At 43.5% G+C, this 20,713-nt stretch overlaps 2 protein-coding genes across 10 annotated transcripts in view; both read right to left on the minus strand.

Moving 5' to 3' along the window:
- Window positions 1-1,328: 1,328 nt before the first annotated feature.
- Window positions 1,329-6,385, minus strand: LOC108141220 (coiled-coil domain-containing protein 39). Its single transcript, XM_017264472.2, has 4 exons — window positions 6,019-6,385; window positions 5,805-5,952; window positions 3,268-5,076; window positions 1,329-2,255 (listed from the first exon to the last, which is right to left on the minus strand). The coding sequence occupies exons 1-4, from the start codon at window positions 6,268-6,270 to the stop codon at window positions 1,567-1,569; spliced, it is 2,898 nt and encodes a 965-aa protein (XP_017119961.1). The 5' UTR covers window positions 6,271-6,385; the 3' UTR covers window positions 1,329-1,566.
- A 2,006-nt stretch (window positions 6,386-8,391) lies between these two features.
- Window positions 8,392-20,713, minus strand: part of LOC108141026 (E3 ubiquitin-protein ligase TRIP12) — a 32,598-nt gene continuing 20,276 nt past the window's right edge. For all 9 annotated transcript variants that reach the window (XM_017264116.2, XM_017264115.2, XM_017264114.2 and 6 more), the window contains 7 exons: window positions 18,378-20,278; window positions 16,247-17,405; window positions 15,101-16,098; window positions 12,180-14,078; window positions 11,910-12,098; window positions 10,316-10,517; window positions 8,392-10,138 (listed from right to left, as the gene is read on the minus strand). In XM_017264116.2, coding sequence (XP_017119605.1) covers window positions 9,678-10,138; window positions 10,316-10,517; window positions 11,910-12,098; window positions 12,180-14,078; window positions 15,101-16,098; window positions 16,247-17,405; window positions 18,378-20,278 — 6,809 coding nt within the window. In that variant the 3' untranslated portion in view covers window positions 8,392-9,677. The remainder of the gene's footprint in view (window positions 10,139-10,315; window positions 10,518-11,909; window positions 12,099-12,179; window positions 14,079-15,100; window positions 16,099-16,246; window positions 17,406-18,377; window positions 20,279-20,713) is intronic.

Here is a 20,713-nt window from a genome sequence, read left to right on the forward strand (position 1 = left end):
AATCGAGAAAAACACTTTCGAAAACACTCGTATGTAGCTCGGAAAACTCATCTCTCCCGAAAAAGGCACACTCTCTTTCTCTGCCTGCCAGCGGGTACCTCATTTCGAAATATAGCTCTGAGCATTTCAATATATAAAAATATTTTTGGCCGATATTTGGTGCAGTGACGGCCTTATAGCCTTCGTTCTCGTCTTTGTAACGCACGACACAGAAGAGGCACAGTCTACAATTGTGATATATGCGACTTAAAAGAGATCAGCGATCTATCATTATGGCTAAAAGGTTCTATAATTGGCTAAAACAGTACAAATAATTCATCTGAAATATGGGTTTATTTTGTTTTTTATAAAGTGTGTTTAGGGGCATAGTAGGTTTAGAGGAAATCGCGTCAGATTTGTTTAAAACATATTCAAGAGGGTTAGATTTGTTTGTTTGCCAATCCTTAAACATTTGTATATTTAGAAAAGTGATTTGTGATAGAAATTTTAAATATATCAGTATTTTAATACAATACAAATCATTGGACAGGTAACTAACTTTGTCACTATTATAGAGTAAAAGGGTATATTGTATTCGTTTAAAAGTATGTTACTAGTAGAAGAAGGACGTCACAAAGAAATATATATTCTTGATCAATATCAATAGTCGTCGATCTGTCTGCTTGTACGAACATCAAGATCTCGAAAACTTTAAAATCTAGAAATTAAGAATTGAGATTTAGATTATTTGAAGCGAATAGCATTCATCTAAATTTTCCGGCAGATGGCGCCACCTAAAACCGATGAAAGTGAAATAATTATTTTTAAATTTGGTAGCTGGGTAACTGGCATCTAATAGTCGGTCCACTCGACTATAGCGTTCCTTCTTGTTTTTTGTTAAGTTTGAGCTTTAGCTGCTCAATTCCCTTCTTTTGAATTGTCGGTTGTTCACTTTTTGAAAATCCAAAAGTATTTGGAACAACTTTTTATTAGTTTAAAATTAATGGTATAAGAGTGGAATAATATTTAAGCTGTTTATGATATGAAATTAACTTATTTAGTCTTTAGTTGTTGAGAAAAATTACAATTTTACCTCTTAATTAATAGAGCAAATACATAAATATTGGTCCTTTACAAAGTTTGTAAAATGTTTTAATTATAAATATAAAATATCTGCAAACGTTTTATTGAAATGTTTTACCTAAAAAGTAATCTATTTCAATAAAAGGTTTGCATATATTTTTTAAAAAAGTATTCAAATATTTTGTTGTTAAAAAAATCGTTTCTTTTGGAAATGTATTCGGCAGTCGATCCTCTGAACACACGATCCACAAAATACACACTTTTACACTTTCACATACCCCTGCCCCCAATGAATTTGTTGTGTGCTATTTTTATGGCCGATGCTGCTCTCTTGTTTTGACCCGCTTTAAGAACGCATTTTATTCGCTGTTTCGTTTGGACGGTCAATTTGTAAACAGTGCGATCACTGAGCACATGAAACCCAGAGAAAAGAGCAAAGAGCATGCGGTCTGAGATCATTGAATTGGCTAAAATAATAACAAAATAAATATGAAATATATGAAACTATTTTTTCTTCGGCACGGGCAACTCAAGCGATATGATGCTGAGGCCGGACTGGGAGGAGGTGGAGGAGGTGTCGTCCTTGAGGGAGCTCACGTCGGAGGCCGAGGATCTGGCGCTCGTTCCCCCGCCGAGGAAGGTCTTCCCCTTGGCGCTGATGTAGGAGCCGTCATCCTGCGATGACTTGACCGAGGAGCTGCTGTTCCACGACACACAGCTACGGGTGCGCTTCAGATGCATCGGCAACTTGATGCCCTTCCGCAGGATATACTGCATTATCTCCGTGCCGGACTCATCGCTGTTGGCCAGATCGATCAGCATGTTCAGTGCCTTGGTGTTGCGCGCCTCCAGCTGCTGCAGGTTGAGATCCCGCTCGAACTGCGCCAGGAACTCCTCGCTATACGGTCGCGCCTTCACCTCCCGTATCTGCGACCGGATCTCGCGCTGCGCCCTGTCCAACTTAATCCGCTGCTCGTCTAGTTCGCGCTCGATCTTCTCCAGCACGGCCGCGTGCTCCGCGCGCCTCGCCTTCGCCTGCTCCAACTTGGCGATCAGGTCCTCCTCCTCAGCCCGCTGCTCCGCGTGCTTCTGGTCGTATCTCTGCGCCTTGCATCGCAGCACCTTCAGCTCCTCCAGGTCGCGACAGTAGGCTGCCTCCAGTTCCTTCAGCTCCAATTCGGCGCGCTCGCGATCTGCGTTGAAGAAGGAAAAATCAATATATATATATATATGAGAGCCCAGAGTCAGTCAGCTTCAAAAAAAAGTAAAGGACCATCTCGTGGTTATGAAACAGCGATATCATTAACCTTTACCATATCAAATTGTTTAATTTATTTGTATACCCTTGCAGAGAGTTGTCTTTCTCTTGTCGGAACAATCCGGATCGGACTATCATATATATAGCTCCAATAGGAACAACTGTTTTTTTTTTAAACTCGCATAAAAACCAAAATACAGTTGATTTAAAAAACATTTAGTTTTTGCAATAGGTGCAAGTTTATATAAACTTTGGCTTTTGGCTTTGGCCAAAGTAAGCTTCCTTTCTTGTGGAGCAAATGTTATTTTTGTTTCTTGTTATGCATACATTTCATTAATCTCAAAATTCAAAAATTCAAAATTTTTAAAAAAGGATTTAATAACCAGATCTGTTGAATATTGTATCACCCGTCATTACATCATACTTAATAATAATATTTTAAAATGTTTTTTTAATACACAGAGAAAATGTAATTTTTCGCTTTAATAATGCTTACAAAGTTTGTAAATAATACCAGAATTATTAAAAACAGTAAACTCTATTAAAAACTTTTAGTTTAAGAAAAAAAAGAGCTATTAATTTAATACAAGAACATTCCGTTCTTAAAATGATTATGCTTTTATTTAAATTGTTTATCTAGTTGACTTCAGAAGTATATCTATCTGTCTATCCAAAGGCCTCGGTTCAAATCCCGTTTGGGTCGACTTGGAGTAAACAAAATAAGTTTGCTTTTCTGTTTTTTTTACTTATCAGTTTATTATATTCTCTGTCACTTTTGAGTAGTTGGATGAGAAAGTTCATTCTCAAATTCTAAATTTCTTTTCGCACTTGAATAAAAAAAAAATCGAGTTTACCCTGCTTTTGACACCCTTCGTACTTGATTTGACACCGAAATACTGGACTTTTTCTTTGAGTGTAGTCTCCCCGCACCCCTCCCGCCGACTCACCCTTCGAGTTTTCGTCCGCAGATCGGAAAGTCTTGCGATAGTTGTCGTTGGACTTGTCGAACTGACGCAGAGTGTTCTCCAGGGCGACCAATTCCTTCTCCGCCGTCAGCACCTTCTTGTTGAGGGCGTCGCCCTCGTCGGCCAGCATCTGGCGCTCCTGGGCGCTCGCCACCTTCAGCTGGGTGCTGGTCATGATGGACCCGTCCTCGTTCTTGCCCAGCAATTCGGCGGTCAGCTCGAACCTGGCCTTCATCGCCTCGATCTGTTTCTTGCGCTCGCCAAGATCGGCGCGCAATGTGCTGAGCTCCTCGTTGAGATGCTTCTTTTTTAGGAGGAGTACCTCCTCCTGGCTGCGCAGCTCGACGGTGCGGTCCTTGATGGCCCGCTGGAAGGCTAAACGATGCTGTTCCAGATCGTAGGTGCCCTGTTCACAGCCACCGATGCCCGCCTCCAAATCGCTGCAGCGCATCTTGACCATGTTGAGGTCGACTATCAGCTCGGAGTTCTCGTAGCGATTCTGGCGGAGCCTCTTCACCGTGCCCTCGCAGTAGACCTGCGCCTCCTTGATCTTGAACTTGACCATATTGAGTTCCTTCTCGTCGTTGTTGTACTGGACCACCAGGTTGTTCATGTTGTAGTTGAGCTTCTTGTTCTGCGCCTCCGTGGTGGCGATGAGGCGTTGTAGCTTCTCGTACTCCTGCTCCAAAACGGCCAGCCGGGCCACTTTGGCGGCCTCCACCTCGGGATCTTCGTTCAGACCCTTGCACTCGGCATAACGCCGCTCCGCCTCCAGGCACTTGAACGAGAGGTTGTAGTGGATCTCCGTTTGGCGCTTCAGTTCGTTCTGCACCTGCTGCTGGCTACGATTGATGGCCGCCAGATTGGAGTTCAACGAGTCGTTCTGTACGGTTAGAACCTTCTCCTCGTCCTGCAGCTCCTGCACCTGCCTCTGGGTGCGGTAGAGCATCTCGTTGACCTTGTCTTGCTCCTTGTCCAGATTCCGCAAAGCACTCTCCTCCGCCTCCATCATCTCATCCAGAATGTGAAGACGCTGCTCCGCATTGAGGGCCTTGTCCTGAATGGACTTTAGTCGGGCATCCATCTTCTCCATTTCGGCGGCAAAGTTCTCAATCTCCTGCGCCTTGGCATCGCGCTTCTTCACCAGACTGCGGTTCTCCATGCGCTGCAGGTGCACCCGATTCGAGAGGTTCTCCAGCTCCCGACGCAGGCCGTCGATCTCGCGCTCCTTCAGCAGCGAGGCGTCCGTCAGGATCTGGATTTGGTTCTTCATGTCGGAGGTCTCCTCGTTCAGCGCCTCGATGCCGATCTCCACCTGGCGATTGTTTTCGATCACCTCGTTCAGCTGGTCGTCCATCTGTTTGTACACCAGGGCGGTACGTAGCGCCGTCTGGGCAAGATCGGCGCACTCCACTTCGCAGCGTTGGATGTCATGCTCACGCTGGGTCATCAGGTTGACGGCACTCTTCCACGTGTCCACCATCTGGCGGCGCTCGGCGTGCGCAGCCCTGTAGAGACAGGCGGTTCGCTCCAGGTTCTTCTCCAGCGTCATCTGCTCGTCGTAGAGGAGCACCACCTTCTTGCGCCGCTTGTCGATGTCCGCCTGCAGCAGTTGCCGCTTCGTGTTCAGCTCCCGCGCCTTCTGCTGGTCATCCAGATAGTACTTCTCGATCAACTGGTAGCCCTTGTTCCCATCCTCCATGGCCTCCTGCCACTCCACCAAGGTGCCCTTGGCCGTCTTGATGCGCGTAGTCAGCTCATCGATCTCGCGCTTCTTCTGGCAGATCTTACCTAGCATTGAAAGAATAAATAGTTAGGTAATTAGAAACCCGATATAATATCCGTTTAAACTTCAATGTCTCGAAAACTGTAGGGGACTGGGTATTTTTTTTCTACTTAAACTAAACGGTAACGAAACAACTTTAATCAGGAATATATATTATTTATATTATATATTATTTCAAAAATATTTATCAGAGTTTTAACAATCCCATAAAGTTTGTCGACACGTTTTTATTTATTAGTGTGTGCTATGTATAAATACATATAAATATCCATGAAATTTCAAGATCTCGAAAACTATAACTTTTCTACTTTATTTAAACGGTATCGGAACAACTTAAATTAGGAATATTTCTGAGTGTGCGATCCTACTACAAAAAAATATATTTTTATATCAATAATATTTATCTGATTTTTAACAATCCCATAAAGTTTTTCAACAGGTTTTAAAGGGTATATAAATGAAAAATTGGCAAACAATTATTTTCAACTAATTTAATTTAATTTATTTGGATGGCTAGAAGTAGTTCTTCAAACTTCACTCAGATAACACTCAAAAACAAAGGCTATATATACATAGCTTTAGAACCACCTAGATAATTTTTCCTAAATTTAAGTTCATTTTTTAACTTTTTAGGTTATTATTCCATATATCATGTTGTTGTTCTTAGGTCATTTAATTTTGGAATTTTCTGGGAGTTTTAGAAGGGTTCCACTACTTAAGGAATTCCACTTACGTTCCGTGTCCTCGGCGTATTCGGTATACTCCTCCAGCTCCTTTTGATTCTTGCGCAGATCCTCCTTAACCTTGTTGCGCTCTAAGATCACAAGCTGCACTTTGTGCGCCTCCTTGATGACATCGTCCTTCAAGGAGTTATACAGCGTCTGGGGACAGATGGCGGATGACGGTTAAGGGCTAGTTTAGCAAGGATAGCCATAGTGCTTTCTTACCATATTCTGTTGAATAGTGACCTCAATGTTCCGCTTATGACGTTCCACTGCCTCCTCGCGTTCGTCCAGCGAATGCATGTGCTGCTGAACCTCTAGTTTCAAAGCCCTCAAGGTAGCCAGCTCCTTCAGGATGGCCAGGTTCTCCTCGTTCGCCATGGGGATGTCCGCGTCCACCGCCCAGCCCATGGAGGCCATCGCTTCCACCTTGAAGTCGTTCAGCGAGGCCATCTTCATGTCGTCGGAGCGATTCATTGTGCTATGAGATTAGCCTCTCAGCTGGACAGAGAAAATCGAACAGCTCTCAGTTTTCCGGGCTGTATTTTTCGACTGAGTGTGGGACAATAGAATTATTTCGATTCAATGACAACCAGGAAAGCTATCTTGCTACCCATGACAACGTGTATGAATGAAATAACAACTATCAGGATTTACCGTTACACTAGCTACCAAAAAATAAACAGTACTTTAAAAAAACCAAAGAAAAACATTTCGAGTTCAAAAAATTGTCCTTACTAGTTTTCAAAAAAAAAAATGTTGTATATATTCGCAAAAAAGCAGTGTTTTTCAAAGATGAATGGGAAGGAATACTATTTGCATAACTAATAAAAAAAATAAAAACTAATAAATTAAACCAAATCTTTTGTTCGTTAATTAAAAAACAAAAAATCTATAAGCTAATAAACTTTTGAAATCTAAGCCAAAATTTGGATATTTATGTGAATATTTATAACCGTGCAGCGGTAATATTAATTTATTTAAATTTTAACAAAGAAAAAATACTTGCAACGAGTTATTAAAATGCTTTAATCTTTCAACTAAAATGACCGAAATAGCTGATTTATTTTAACAAGAAGAGACGGATAAAAAACAGGATAAATTACAATTTGAAGGTTAATCGTTCAGCTATTTATCAAAACTCAAAAATGTTTATCATCGTGACCTTAAAACTACATGTTGACATGGAGATAAGTGTGATAAGTGAGTGAGGAATAGTAAATGACTCCTTCCAAACAAGAGAAAAACGAGAAATTTCTAAGGGTAAGGTAATCAGTTTAGAAAGTTGTCGAAACAGGCTCTCAGCGCAGTATCTATCTAAATTCTAGAAGCGGGAGCTTTTGCTTAAACTCGGACCAGGCTTTCAGTTGGCTTGGAAATGGAAATTAATCAATAATCATATAAACTCCAAACATGATGTTGCTAACACATACTAGACAATTATGACCTCAAGTCTAGTACAAGGAATCAAATAATGAATTCAAGCTTATGTCCACCGTAAACTCGAGTGATACAATAACTACACCACGCAATGACTGATACTTAATAGTTTTATGATTTTGGGAATAGTTAATAAATAATACAGCATTTGAATAGATACAGTGACATACACCTTTCACCATTCTTTGCCCTGGACCATTATATAAAGGGCGTCTAATCCAGAACAAAAGGTCAGCAATCCAGAGGAGTCGACCGAAAAATACTTCTGACTGCCTGATCCACTAGGTTTGACTAGGAAGGATGTCCTCTAACTACAACATCTCTTAGACTAGGAAAACTCCTAGAACTAAAAAAACATTTTACAGGATCACAAACGCATTTGTAAGGACTGCAAGCAGGATCACCAGTTTCACCCAAAAAAAAACAGGATAATCAAGGAGAAGCAAAAATTCCCAATCCTGACGAATAAAAACGCTGAGATTGTGAACCACAAAAAGTACAAGGTTGGGTCTGTGATCGACGCAATTTTAGTGATCGCAGTATTTTTAAATTATTTATGTTAACGAAGACTATCTATAATCGAATACCAGCTCTAATTCGATATTTAGGCATTTTTTAAATTTTATTTCTTTTATGTAATAATTTGTACTCACTGTAAGCATTTATGGCTCAAGTGCACAATATATTATCCAACAAAATTATAATGTAAGCAGTAAAAAATCTACGAAAAATCACACCCAAATCATGTTTGAAACTTAAGCACTTCTCATTCAAAACCGGCAACATGTACTGGTGATTCCAATTTCAATTTCAGTAAAAAGGTCCACTTAATTTTTCATATAATCTTTTTGCTTTATTTGTTTGCTTCTTGGTTTTGTTTGTTTTACTTTCTTGTCGTTATCATAGAGCAAATATTTTTGTTGTAACTACATAGATATTATGTAATATTACTGTTATTTGATAATTTAATTCTATAATTTTTATGTTTTAACTTGACCAGCATCTCAAGAGATGCCATTGTTTCCAGTTAAGTATAATTATATTATTTATATAAATGATTTTATAGTTATATGTATATATACCACATGTCAGTAATCAGTTTTCAGTACTGCAAAGATTTGTATCTAGTTTAAATGTAAGATCGATTTCGCTTTTCGGTTTTTATGTTAATCCATGTTTATTTGATTTATTTATTAGCATTCTGTTCCGTTTTCTGTTAGACAACACAAAATTTATGTATATGCTTCAAGTACAATAAAGTTATGTAATGTTACAGTTTAAATATAATATATTTTTTTTTATATATGTATGCATAGTTTATGTAAGAGGGACGCACTAAAAACTAACTTCATTTCATCCACTTTCCCTTAATGCATCTTCTTATTTTTTTCAAATTAAACATACACCCACCTAATGATGGCTTTTGTTTTCCTTAACTCTTTTCTTGTAACACAGCTTGCAGAATTTGCATTAAATTTTCTTGTAGGCATGAAATATAGTTCATTATGGTATATTTATGTTTAATTATTATTAATTCTTTAAATGTAACTTTCAAGGGTGGGCGTTTTTTTATTTAGATCATTTTGTTTTGGGTTGCTATATTTAAATAATGATGAACTTCCCCCTCTTTCCTGGAAGGACTACTCGTTGACCTCCAATGCTGCAGTTACTCCTTCTCATACTACTTTCAATCATTTTTGTTACTAATAAGCGTTTATGCACATTTTATGCTTACAAATTAATTAAACTCATATTTAAACGCCAGAGAAAAATGTTCAACATAACAAATAAAAAAAACTTAATAAAATAGTTATTTGATTACAGTAAATCAGTAAATATTAAAATTAGCATGAGAGTAATAAGAATGGGAGAAAAGCAAAACTAAAACAAATTTAACTAGAACGCCAGGCTCAGGTTGACAATTTACCATTCTGTGCGTTCGGTTGGACAAATAATCGGGAATTGAACAATCAATTTTTTACTATTCAATTTATTTAAGGTAACATTTGATGGGAGAGGGTGTTTCAATCATTAGATTCCATCTTGACTTCATCTCCTTCGGCATTCTTATTCTTGTCCATTTCTTTTCTTACGTTTTCTTTATTTTATTATTTTTTTTTTTTTTTGCAAAACTCGGTATTAAAAATATATTTTTGAATTATATATTTATATTGAAATTTAGCAGGGCGCGCGCGCTTGCCAAGAGGGGAAAAGTAAGTGAAGGTGCTGGAAGAAGCGCGCGCAGCGAAAGTAACTTTCGTAAGAAAAACAAACAAATAAGATGCATCCAGTTAAGCCATGCTCTAAGCGAATTGATAGCGCTTCGAATATAGCCGACTGAATATATCCCACATAGTGTTCTTTAGTTCCCATTTGTGTAGTTGCTTGCAGAATTCTTTTCTTAATGGGAAGAGGGGGTTTTTTTTTTTTGCTCCGTTGCCTGCTTACGAAAGGTGGAAGGACATACTGCCCTCGTTGGCGGCCACTTTCAGTTTCTGCCGCATCACATCGCGACTTGAGTAGTCGGGCAACTTCAGATAGTTGACACAGGTCATCACAGATGGTAGGTAATCATTGGGGTTTTGGTTTCCGTCCAGCGTCTTGCGCACAATAGTCAGTGGCGGTGTCAGCGCCTTGAATCCGCCAGTCGGCAAACGTGGCGATCCCGTCACAAACTGCAAGAAGGCGCGCTGCTCGTCGCGATTATACGAAGCCAGGATTTCGTACAGATATTGGATGGCCTGCGACTCCTGGTGGAATCCGTGATCCGTGCGGCAGCTTTCCTGCAGCATCTTGGCTTCCCAGCGCTGTTGTTGCTGCTCGCTGGCTGATCCGCAAAAGACGCACTCCAGCTCCTCTGGATAGAACATGCGCAGACGTTGAATCGGGAAGACGGAATCGAAACCTATTGTGGAAAAACAGATTATTTTACTTAGTGAAAATAAAATACGAACATAAATTGTCAGTTATTTATTAAGTTTAATCTAATAATAAACCTTTTACCAGTTTTATAATAAAACGAGTAAAAGAAGAATTATTGAATTCAAATAATTGACTTCATTGATTTGTGATTTTGACTTACCCTCACGCAGCGCCTCGAACTGCTTCTGGACACCCTCGATGAGGAACCAGTAGGTCACAAGCGAGATGTACTGGTGCAGGTTGTGGACAGTAACTGGTGTATCGCGACCGCCACGACACAACTCGATGTTGGCATGTCCGGGCAGCACGAAATCCAGGCCCAAATCTGCGATGGGACAACCATCCAGGTCCAGCTGTTCGATCTAGAGAAGAAAATAACATTTTTAATTAGAAAAGGAATATTTCGAGAGTAAGAGTTCATTCCCAGGGCTTTACTCGCCCTAATTTAATATCTGTATCGACCTGAATTCAAAGTAAGTTCCTATTTATGTCAGACCTTTTTTGTTACCAATAGTTTCACTTATAAATATGTGCTTTATTTTTAAAGCAAACTATCCTTTTTACACAAATGTTGATATAAGTATTAAACTTGAATACTTTATTTGCGAGTTGCTCATTCTTGTATGTTTATGGCTCGAAAGCTTAATTATTACACTCTAGCGAATGGTATTATAACTTTGGGCAGACCCTTGTTACGCAAAGAAGTATATAACGTATATATGTAGCAGTCCAGCATCACTAAGAGATCCGTTTTTTTCTATGCTCACTAATTTCTTATGAAAGAATTATTTCGTTAAATTTTACCAGTAAAATAGTTCGAATTCATCTACTCCTACGTTAACGTAAAAAAAAAAAAAAAAAACCAATTTCTTTTTTTTTAATGCACAGATTGTTCCCATGAGGGCTGTTTAAAAAAAAAACAAATTTGTTATTTTTTCCCGGTTGTTATGGGGCTAGTGAAATTTTTGTGCCAGTGTAACTTTTTCTTAAAATCAATTTTTTTTTGCCCTATCGGTAGTTTACAATTTCAAAACTATCGTGTGAAAGCGGCATGGTCTTATACAAAATATTTTGAATAGCAGCGTTCTATAAATATATTAACCGCCTTTATCTCGAAACGACAATTTTGAAAACTGCTGTGACACCATAACTCTACAAAAGACCTAAGAACTTTTGGATTGGTTAAAAATTGTCTATTTAGAAGAATTCAAAAAATACTTTGTTCACCCCAAAAAACGATTTTCTTGTTCAAACCGATTTCAATACGTTTTAAGGATTGTTGGTCATTGTAGAGGGAATATATTAAGCTTTTATAAGCTTTTTAAATTTTTTGATTTCAGTCACTCATTTCTGAATGTTTTTACAAAACAAAAATTCTAAATTAATGTTGAAAACGTACCCTATTATGTGCAAAAAACTTCAAAACATTCTATTGGGTACTTTCTTAAAAAAAAAAAAACCAACAAATTGCCTATTATTTCGTGGGTTACCCTGGTATAGCCCCTTAATATGGAAGCTATATGCTAAAGTTTTACGATCCGACAGAAAGACAACTTTTGTAGAAATTTTGAGCAAATAGCTTTAAAACTGAGAGACTAGTTTACGTAGAAACGGTCAGACAGACATGGCTACATCGACTCTCGACTAAATAGTGTATATTTATACCTTATAGGGTCGGAAATGTCTGGAAATTCTATACCCTCTGCAAGGGTATAAAAATTAATCTATCGATATATGTATAATTTGTTACTCACCTTCTCCGTCTTCTCCATAGCATCGATGTTTGGATCGGAGAGAATGTACTCCCGCTGGCGTACCATATCCTGCAGACGAACCAGAGTGTTCTGCACCTCGGGAGCCACACGCATCAGATCGGCCAGGCCAATCGAGTGCTCTTCGCTGACCAGCCAGCGGTAGAAGGGCAACGAGAAGGGCAAGTCCAACTGAAACGGAGAGGTAAAGGTAACAGTCATCAATCATTAGATGATCATACTTCAAGAATTGAAAAGAAGGACGACTCATACCATGCGACTGTCCATTACCGCCTTGGCCATAAACTTGCCCAAGAACTTGAACTTGGCCTTGGCCTTGGTCATTTGCGGAAGTTTCGAGGATTTACCCAGTGGCAGGGGGAACAGGCCGTGCACCGCATGCACATAGCTCGTCATGCTTGTGGTCGTGGTCGTCGTGTTGCCCGAATGATTCGTGTTGGTGTTCTGCTCCACCACACTGGTTGTGGTTGTGTTGGTTGTGGTGGTGGTGGTGGTGGTGCTGCTAGGATTATCAGTTGCTGCCGGATCAGCAGAGTTTATATCACTGTATTGCTGTGCGATAATCATATTTAAAGCGTTCTCATTGACGCCGGCACTGGAGGAGCTGTGCTCCACTGGCTGCGACATCTGCTGTTGGCCAGCAGCAGCTCCACTGCGCAAAACATGCGATCGGCTGCTGGATCGGGTGGGTGGATGAAGCTGCTGCTGCTGCTGCTGCGTGGTTGTCATCATCGTGTTGGTGGTACTGCTGACAAGCGATGCATCTCCCGTTGCCGGAGGACTCTGGTCCATGGTGGTTGCCTCGAGGGCATCCTCAATGTGCAGCACTGCACTGTTGGCCTTCACCACATCCACAATGGTCACCGAGTTCTGTTTGTAGCTGTCGCTTCCATTCCAAAGACCCAAATCCGTGCGCTGCAGCTCGGCAGAGACCAAGGCGTAGAATTCCAGCGTAGGTCCCAATCCCGTACCAACTTCATTCTCATACTGAATCTCCAGTAAGGCCTTGGAGTGACCAAAGTCCTGCAGGATGTGTTCGGCCTGCTTGAGGATCTCCGTACGGGAAATTGCACGCTTGCGGCGATCAAGACGCGGAGCCACGCGTTCAGAAGACTCGGCGGCATTCAAATCGGGTGTGGTGTCCAGCAAACGCTGCAGAGCACGATCCCGATCGAAACTGGTCGCGTAGAAGAGCAGGTGTCGCGTTTCGAAGGGGAACAGGAAGGGACAGGCCATGCCGATCTGTGGCAACCACTGCGGCAGGTTGCCCGTCATGATGACGAGCGGATCTTGCAGCTGTCGGTTGGCCTTGGCCGTAATCTTCGGATGCACAAACTCCGACTGGGGAATGATGTTCTGGCGTACCACACACCCGTACAGATGCTCCCAGTGGCGATTGAGAGCATGGATCACACGCAGCATACACAATGCATCCAGCGAGGAATCCTGCACGGTCACCACATCACCTGGCAGCGAGCTGCAGAGGAAGGGCTTTAGGGCCGACATGACTCCAGGAGCTATGCCCTCGTGCCACAGTTCGGTCTTCTTGCGCATGAACTTGCTGCTGGACTTGTGGGCCTTCTTCGACGACGATCCGCCACCGCTGGCCACTCCCGACGATGAGGAGCACGACGACGAGGCGTTCGCATAGCTGGAGGCGGAACTGGAGGAGCTTTGCTGCTTTTGTACACCACTGCTGCACGAACTGCTGCTGCTGGAGGCTGCTCCACCGGCTCCCGTTCCCGAAGCGACTTCCTCCTCAACGGGACGATAGTAGATGGTGTGCTGTTGCACCCAAATGCTGGCGTTACCCAACAGCGTCTCCGATTCGTTGTCCGTCTCCGGCTGCTCACTGACCAGCGGCGAGAACTGCTTGACCGCCTGGTAGACGGTCATGTTGTAGGGCAACACATGATCGCCGATCGTGAACTGCAGCTTGTGCTTGAATCCCGCCTGGGTCATCACCACAGCTGCCACATTGTCGTCCATATCCTCTTCGCTGTCGTCGTCCGAGTCCGCCCGTATGCCGCCGTAGCCGCGCACCACCAGGTACCGCTCAATGGCCTGCACCATGGCCAACGGGTCGATCTTCACAGTGCCGCCCTTCCACTGACGCAGATTGCTGCACTGCGGATGACGCTGCAGGTTGCACTGGAGAATAAAAACAATTTAAAATATGCATTAAGTTAAATGTCAAAAATAAAGGAATTCATTATTTTAATTTTTTAATCGGATCAACAATTAAGTTAATTTCGACAAGAGGACAATTATAAAACGAAATTTTAAAAATGCAAATTTAAATTTAAACTATGGTATCCAATCGGTTTCGTCACCGTTATCCTTAACGGGAAAACCGAATCAAAACCGTAACCGATACCAATATAATTTGTTTTTGCCTAACCAAAACCGTAACCGAAATATACAGCAACCAAAATAACCGTTACCGATACCGAAACATTAGAACCGGTTCTGTAAAAGAGTTTTCTTTAAAAATACATAGTTCGTGTAGCGATTTCACCATTTAATATGTCTAATCCTGCAAATGATTTAATACATGTTATTGAAATGAAAATGATCGATAATGATTTTATGTTCATTGATACAAATCTCTACCGATAAAATTTGTTTTAGCCTAACCGGAACCGTAACCGAAATAACCGTTACATAATTCGTAAAACGATTTAACCATTTAAATGCTTTTCTGTAAGAGGATTATTTTCGTAATACATATCATTGAAAAGAAAAAATCTCTAACGAAAATTTTACAGGTTCGACAAAGTCATTAATTTAATTAACTGTACTTAATGTTATTTTTTTTATATGAAGTTGCTAAGCTTTTATAAGAAAATAAGTAGAAGTACAATAATGCAAAGCTTCTAAAAACTTCGTTCTATTCATTAATTATTAGCAATAATAGATAGATAGCTATAATGTTAGAAATATTATTTTTTTAACCGGTATTTTACCGGTTCCCACAACTTCTTTTGGTTGCGGTACCGTAACCGCAAAGAATATACAAGCAAAGAATTTCGAAATAGTTTTATTGGTTGTAAGAGTAACCGAAACCAATAATTGATTCGTTTTTAATCCCCTGATTTAAACTAAAGCCTACGAATACCATCAATAAGAGCTATATCGTTTATGGCTCGATGGATCGATTGCCATCTACTTACCTTCAGCTGGTGCGTGTTGAAGAAGCGCAGCGCACTCTGATTGGACCTGCCACCAGGACCGGCGGGAAAGTCGTGGACCTTGACTGGAAACTGTTCCAGTTGCGTGACGCAGCCGTTCAACTTGGCCACGAAGGCGCCAAAGGCCAGTGGCTCAATGGTCGGCAACTGGCCGACGTTCTGGAGCAGGGGCTCCAGTGGCAGGCCGGCAAATACGTGCATGAAGCTGCGCAGGCGCGCATCTCGCTCCACCAGTCCCGACTCGCTGGTCATGTAGTTGAGCATGGCCTTGATCAGGCCCGAATGGTTCACCTCGAACGGAGAGATGTCGCTCTCCAGCAGGATGGTCTTCAGCTCGAGGAGCGCATCCAGGCAGTCGTGGTAGCTGCCGTTGAGCTTAAACAGAATGCTGGACAAACGCTCCAAGACATTGGTGCTACCCGCCGTGGACAGCGGCGTACTGCCCGTCGATGAGAGTCCCACTGCGCCACCTCCGCCTTGGTTTGCTCCTCCACTCTCCGAGGCTGCCTTGCTCCGCCTGGCCTCCTGTTCGGTGTAGCGCTTCACAAAGTCCACAGCCTGTTCTCGCACCCACTGACGTGCCCTTTCCCTGTTGGCCGCCGCCAGGAGATTGGCATGGGAGATGCTCTTGCTGATGCTTGCGGCAACGGCTGCTGCATTCAGTCCACCAGATCCACTACTAGCGCCATGTTGGCTCACCGTGTAAGCCAAACCAGCTCCAGACCCGGATCCACTTGAGTTGGCATTGCCGGAGTCTTTGGAAAGGCCATGATGATGCTGCTGCTGCTGCGACTGCTGCTGGTGATGGTGATGATGATGGGCCGTCTGGCGGCCCCAACGTGCCGGATTGAGCGAAGCCAGGAACGAGGATTTACTCGAGCCGGCGTTGGTCGAGTTTCCGGCATTAAAGCGAGACTTGGAGCTGCCAGAACCACTGCCCGAACTGGGCGTACTCCTGCCACCAGTGCCGCTGCCCAAACCTTAAACAGAAATAGCATCATGATTAGGAAGGAGGATATAGTTGATCTCCAACTCGAATTCAAGCTCATGAAATGATATACTCATGATTAGGAGGATGATATAGTTGATCTCCAACTCGAATTCAAGCTCATGAAATGATATACTTACTTGTGGCACGGCTGAGAAGTTCGTGCATAGCCGAACTGGCCGAGGCAGGTGGTGCTCCTCCTGCTCCGGATCCGGCGGCCGCAGCGGCGACTGCCGCATCTTCCTGCCTGGACTTGGCACGGCCACTGCTCTGCGATTTACGCTTGGGTGGCGCTTTTCGCTTTAGCATGTCCGTCATCTTGTGCTGCAGCGCCGAGGCGGAGCACGAGGAGGACGAAGACGAGGACGCGGAGGCGGAAGCAGCGGCACTGCTAGTCGAGGCCACCACCAAGTGGGCGGGCTGCTGTTGCTGCTGCTGCGGCTGCTGCGACTGGTAAATCACCTGGGGCACCGGCTGTTGCCCTTGTTGCTGCACTCCAGTGGGCAGAAGCTCCAATTGTGGTGGCGGTGGAGGAACTGCCGGTTGCTGGAAGTGCACATACTGGCGCGGATCACCCTGCTGGGCCACAAAGAAGGCAGCGGGTGCTCCACCACCACCAGCCGCCGTCGAGGATGACGAAGGCGCCGAGCTGCTGTAGTTGTAGCCACCGGCCGGAGTCGAGGATCCCGTGGCGTCCAATGCACCGGTCGGAGTTCCCTTAGCGCTGGCCGTCAGCGCGTTCATGGCATGCGAAAAGCTCTTCACGCTGTACGATTGATGCTTGCTGCTGCTGCTGCTGGGAGTTGCCGAGGCACTCGACGATCCCGGAGCACTGTCCATGAAGAAGGGATTCACCTGTAGACTGTTGGCGGAGGCCGGAGCCGATTGTGAGCCGCCTGCATTGGCGGTGGGCGTGGCTGTTGTGCTAAGCGGCTTCGGCGACGGATTGGCGCATATGGGATTGTTCGGATCCGTCAGCTGGGTGAACTGATAGATGACACCCTCGCGACGGAAGTGAGTGCCAAACACATCGGGCAGCTGGCGCATGAGGATCTCAGCCATTTGGAGGGCTCCCACCACAATGCGCAGATCGTTGCTGCCCAGCATGCCGGCAATGTGGCTGGACACCAGCTGATACTTGAGCACCTGCCGCAGCAACTCCGGCGTGGCATAGTACACCATTCGCAACAAGGCGCGCAGGCATTTGTAGCGCACATTCGGTCCGGCCGACGAGCTGTACACCTCATACAGCACATTAAAGATGTGTTTGATAAAGTCCGCAGCGAGACCACGCTCCTCCTAGGATAGGATAAAAAAAAAAAAAAAAATTGTAAATTACTGACTTTCAAATTTTAAATGTATAGTTTAGAAATTTGGAAAACCTCCTCTAATTCTGATCTTTTTGATAAAAGTAAGTTTGAGTTTGATAAATGGTATACGAATTCCAAGGTAAAAACTCAGCTAAACAAAATTTAATTTTATTTTGGTACCTTATACCGGATCGTTTGGACATGTACGGTTACGCTTATACTTTTTTTTGTCTTTTTCCGTGGTTTTAGATATAAGTGAGTTACAATTTCCCAAAAGAAAAATGTTCAAGCTTCTTAAAAATGTTCCCGATTACAACAAAAAAAATTACATTTAACGATCAAGGACAAAAATAAACTTTTTTTTTTTGTATAACTAGTGTAGAAAATTAAATGAGTTAAAAAAATTGATTAAAAACTATTAAGTACAGAAGTACAGAAATACTATTACATTAGATCTTCACTCAGAAACACTTAATTGTCATGGAAAATTACAAAAGGTTTGTTTTCCTGTATTTTTAAAATGTAATGTTATGATATACTTTTTTCATGAATTTTGGATACATAAAATCAGATAGCCATAATAAAAACGAATTAATGTATTAATCTTAGTATAGATAGCAGACATGTAAAACAAAGTCCCAGTACTATCACCTCTGCTTATATTATTGTTTTGATTATTACTGCTTTTACCATCGGAAAAGTAAATGGAAAAACTAGTAATCAATAAAAACTTATTTATAACGAGTTTAGTTGGTTGCGCCTCATCATTTCACTAATTTTTCTGAATTCATAGTCAACTTTCGTGTGTAAGCAAATACATGAAATGGTGTTTATGCACACACGTTCTACTAACATTAAATGATTACCTTAAAATGGCTAACGACACGATAACACAGTATATGAAAAATTGTCAATCAAAACCACTCTTATTACTAATTTGTAGTTGTACAAAAGTTCTTACCTTGAGGCATGCGATTCTAGCGTCCAGCGATGGACGGCGCTTCACTTGATTGCCACTATTCCCTGGTGGATTATTATTGTTGTTGTTGTTGTTATTATTGGAGGCGGCAGCCGCTGCAGCAGCGGACGTGGATGCTCCACCCGAAGCCGCTGATCCTGCAGCAGTGGTGGTGGTCAAGTCCTGTCCGGCCGACATGGGAGCCACATAGTTGTGGTTGATGCGACGCTGAACGGGACGCGTGGTGCCCGTGTCCTCGTTGATCTGTTGCATGGCATGAAAGTCCACCGTGTAGGTGCGTCCAAATGTGCTGAGACTGATCTCATCCTCGCTACTTTGATTGGCAGCCTCAATTAGGCGCGAATCGATCGTAGAATAGTTGTGCCAAGAGCCACGATCATCACGCCACTGCCAGTGCACCTGATCCTGAGTGTTGAGCGTTGGTCGGTCCAGTAGCGAGTCCACAGCGAAAATCCCATCCAAAGGTAGACGCGGCATGAGCTCACCAATGAGGCATGTCAGTTCGTACAACTCTGAAGGTGAGCGAGCGATCAGCTCCACATGCGTGGCACTGGCAGCAGCCGGCTCTGCATTACCGGTGAGCAAATAGAGCAGGGTGGCGGCTATGTCGTTCCGGAGCAGCGAGATGGCCAGGTCGGGACAGCTGCCGCACATCAGACTCAACATCCGGACGACGGCTGTGAAGGTTCCCGTGTTCAAGATGGCCGGTGTGACCAGCAGCAGTTGCTGGCAGTTCTTCAACAGATCCGGACTGGCGATCTGCTGCAAACGCTGACTGTCGTGCTGGAAACTCTCCACCAGGCGGCAGAACGCCGAGCACACACTCTCCACACACTTCTTGTCCTGCTGCGACAGCAGGCGAGCCAGTAGCGGCAAGCTCTCCGCCACAAAGTGAAATTCCTCCGGATGCATATTCAGGCAGCAATTCGCAGCAATTGCCAACGCTGCCCGCTGGGCGACAATCGAAAAGAAATCCAAGTAGGTGAGACAGGCCGAGATGCCATTTGCCTGCAGGATGGCCTTGTTGTGGCGCCGGGAGAGAATCTCCAAGGCGGTCAGGCTCTGTTCCGCCACATCCATGCACTGGATGACCTGAAGTTTCTCCAAAAAGACAGGCACCGCCTCAACCACGGTGCCCGAGGATCGGGGCAATGCTTCCAGCATGTAGGCCAATGCCCTGCACGCATTGTTCATGATATCAAAGTTGTGCTCCATGCGTAGAAGTTGGATTAGAGCGGGGACCACCTGCTTGATGGGAAAACCGGCGAGAGTGTCCTCGTTGCCCATCACCAGCATTTGACACATTTCGATGGCAGCCTGCAGCTGCTGGGATTCGTCGTGCGACTGCAGTCCCTGCAGCAATTGATTGGCCTTCGAACTGCTGCTGTTGCCAATGGTGCGATGAAGGATGTGCGTCATCCTCGGCCCAAGTGCTCCGAACAGGTGAGGCGGCAATCCGCGCGCCTCCAGCAAGGCCTGCAGACGACCCACCTCGCTGTCATCGCTTTCGGAATCGGCGCCGGCGGCGGCGGCAGCAGCACCACCCGATCCGCTGCCATGCTGGCCGGCACCACCGCTCGTGCCGGTGGCTGTGGGTCCTCCACCGCCTGGAGTCGACCCTGATCCCGGCACAGTCACATTGTTGCTGCTGCTGCTGCTGTTGCTGTTGCTGGCTGGTTGGCCGGCACTGCTGTTGTTGCTGCTCGTTGCGCCCACGGCGCTGCTGGTTCCTCCGGGTGCAGATGATGACCCAGTGGCTGGGGCAGCTGCTGTGGCGCCTCCTCCTGCTGGTCCTCCTCCTCCTGCGCCGGCACCTCCTCCTCCGACGTCACGGGCGGCACTCAGAGCGGCCGCTACAATGCTGAGATTGGCTGAATTGGCACCTAGACCAGCGTCACGAAGAAAGGCGAAGAACTCTTCATTAATATTCAAATTCGACATGACGCACGGAATCAGTCAGTGGTTAGAGATTGGGGGATTTTATTTGAGTGTAAGTAATAAACATAAAACGAATATGTCAAAACAGAAAGCAAAGGCTATGAATAAAGTTGTTTGAATTTATTTGACTTCAAAACTAAAGTGGGAAATAAGAAAAATCAAAAAATAACTGGAAAGACGGTAGAACAACGAACAAACATAATAAATATTTCAAAAGTAGAAAGTAAAATATATTTAACAAGTTTAAGAAATCGATTCAAACTGCAAAAAAATATATGCAGATAAAGTTGTAATTGGAAAAAATATATATTTTTTAAATATGTTACTTTTAAGGACTAATACCTTTTAAGGACTAATACCATTAAGGACTAATACCTTTT

This window comes from Drosophila elegans, unplaced genomic scaffold, assembly GCF_018152505.1.
Source record: "Drosophila elegans isolate 14027-0461.03 unplaced genomic scaffold, ASM1815250v1 contig_476, whole genome shotgun sequence".
Lineage (NCBI taxonomy): Eukaryota > Metazoa > Arthropoda > Insecta > Diptera > Drosophilidae > Drosophila > Drosophila elegans.

What these genes read in the sequence shown, in the direction of transcription:
- LOC108141220 (XM_017264472.2), bottom strand. Translation starts at nt 6,270, where the DNA reads ATGAATCGCTCCGACGACATGAAGATGGCCTCGCTGAACGACTTCAAG. An exon ending in TCACTATTCAACAGAATATG is followed by an intron (nt 5,953 to 6,018) that starts GTAAGAAAGCAC and finishes ATCTGTCCCCAG; the next exon opens with ACGCTGTATAACTCCTTGAA. An exon ending in TGCGGACGAAAACTCGAAGG is followed by an intron (nt 2,256 to 3,267) that starts GTGAGTCGGCGG and finishes TCTTCAACGCAG; the next exon opens with ATCGCGAGCGCGCCGAATTG.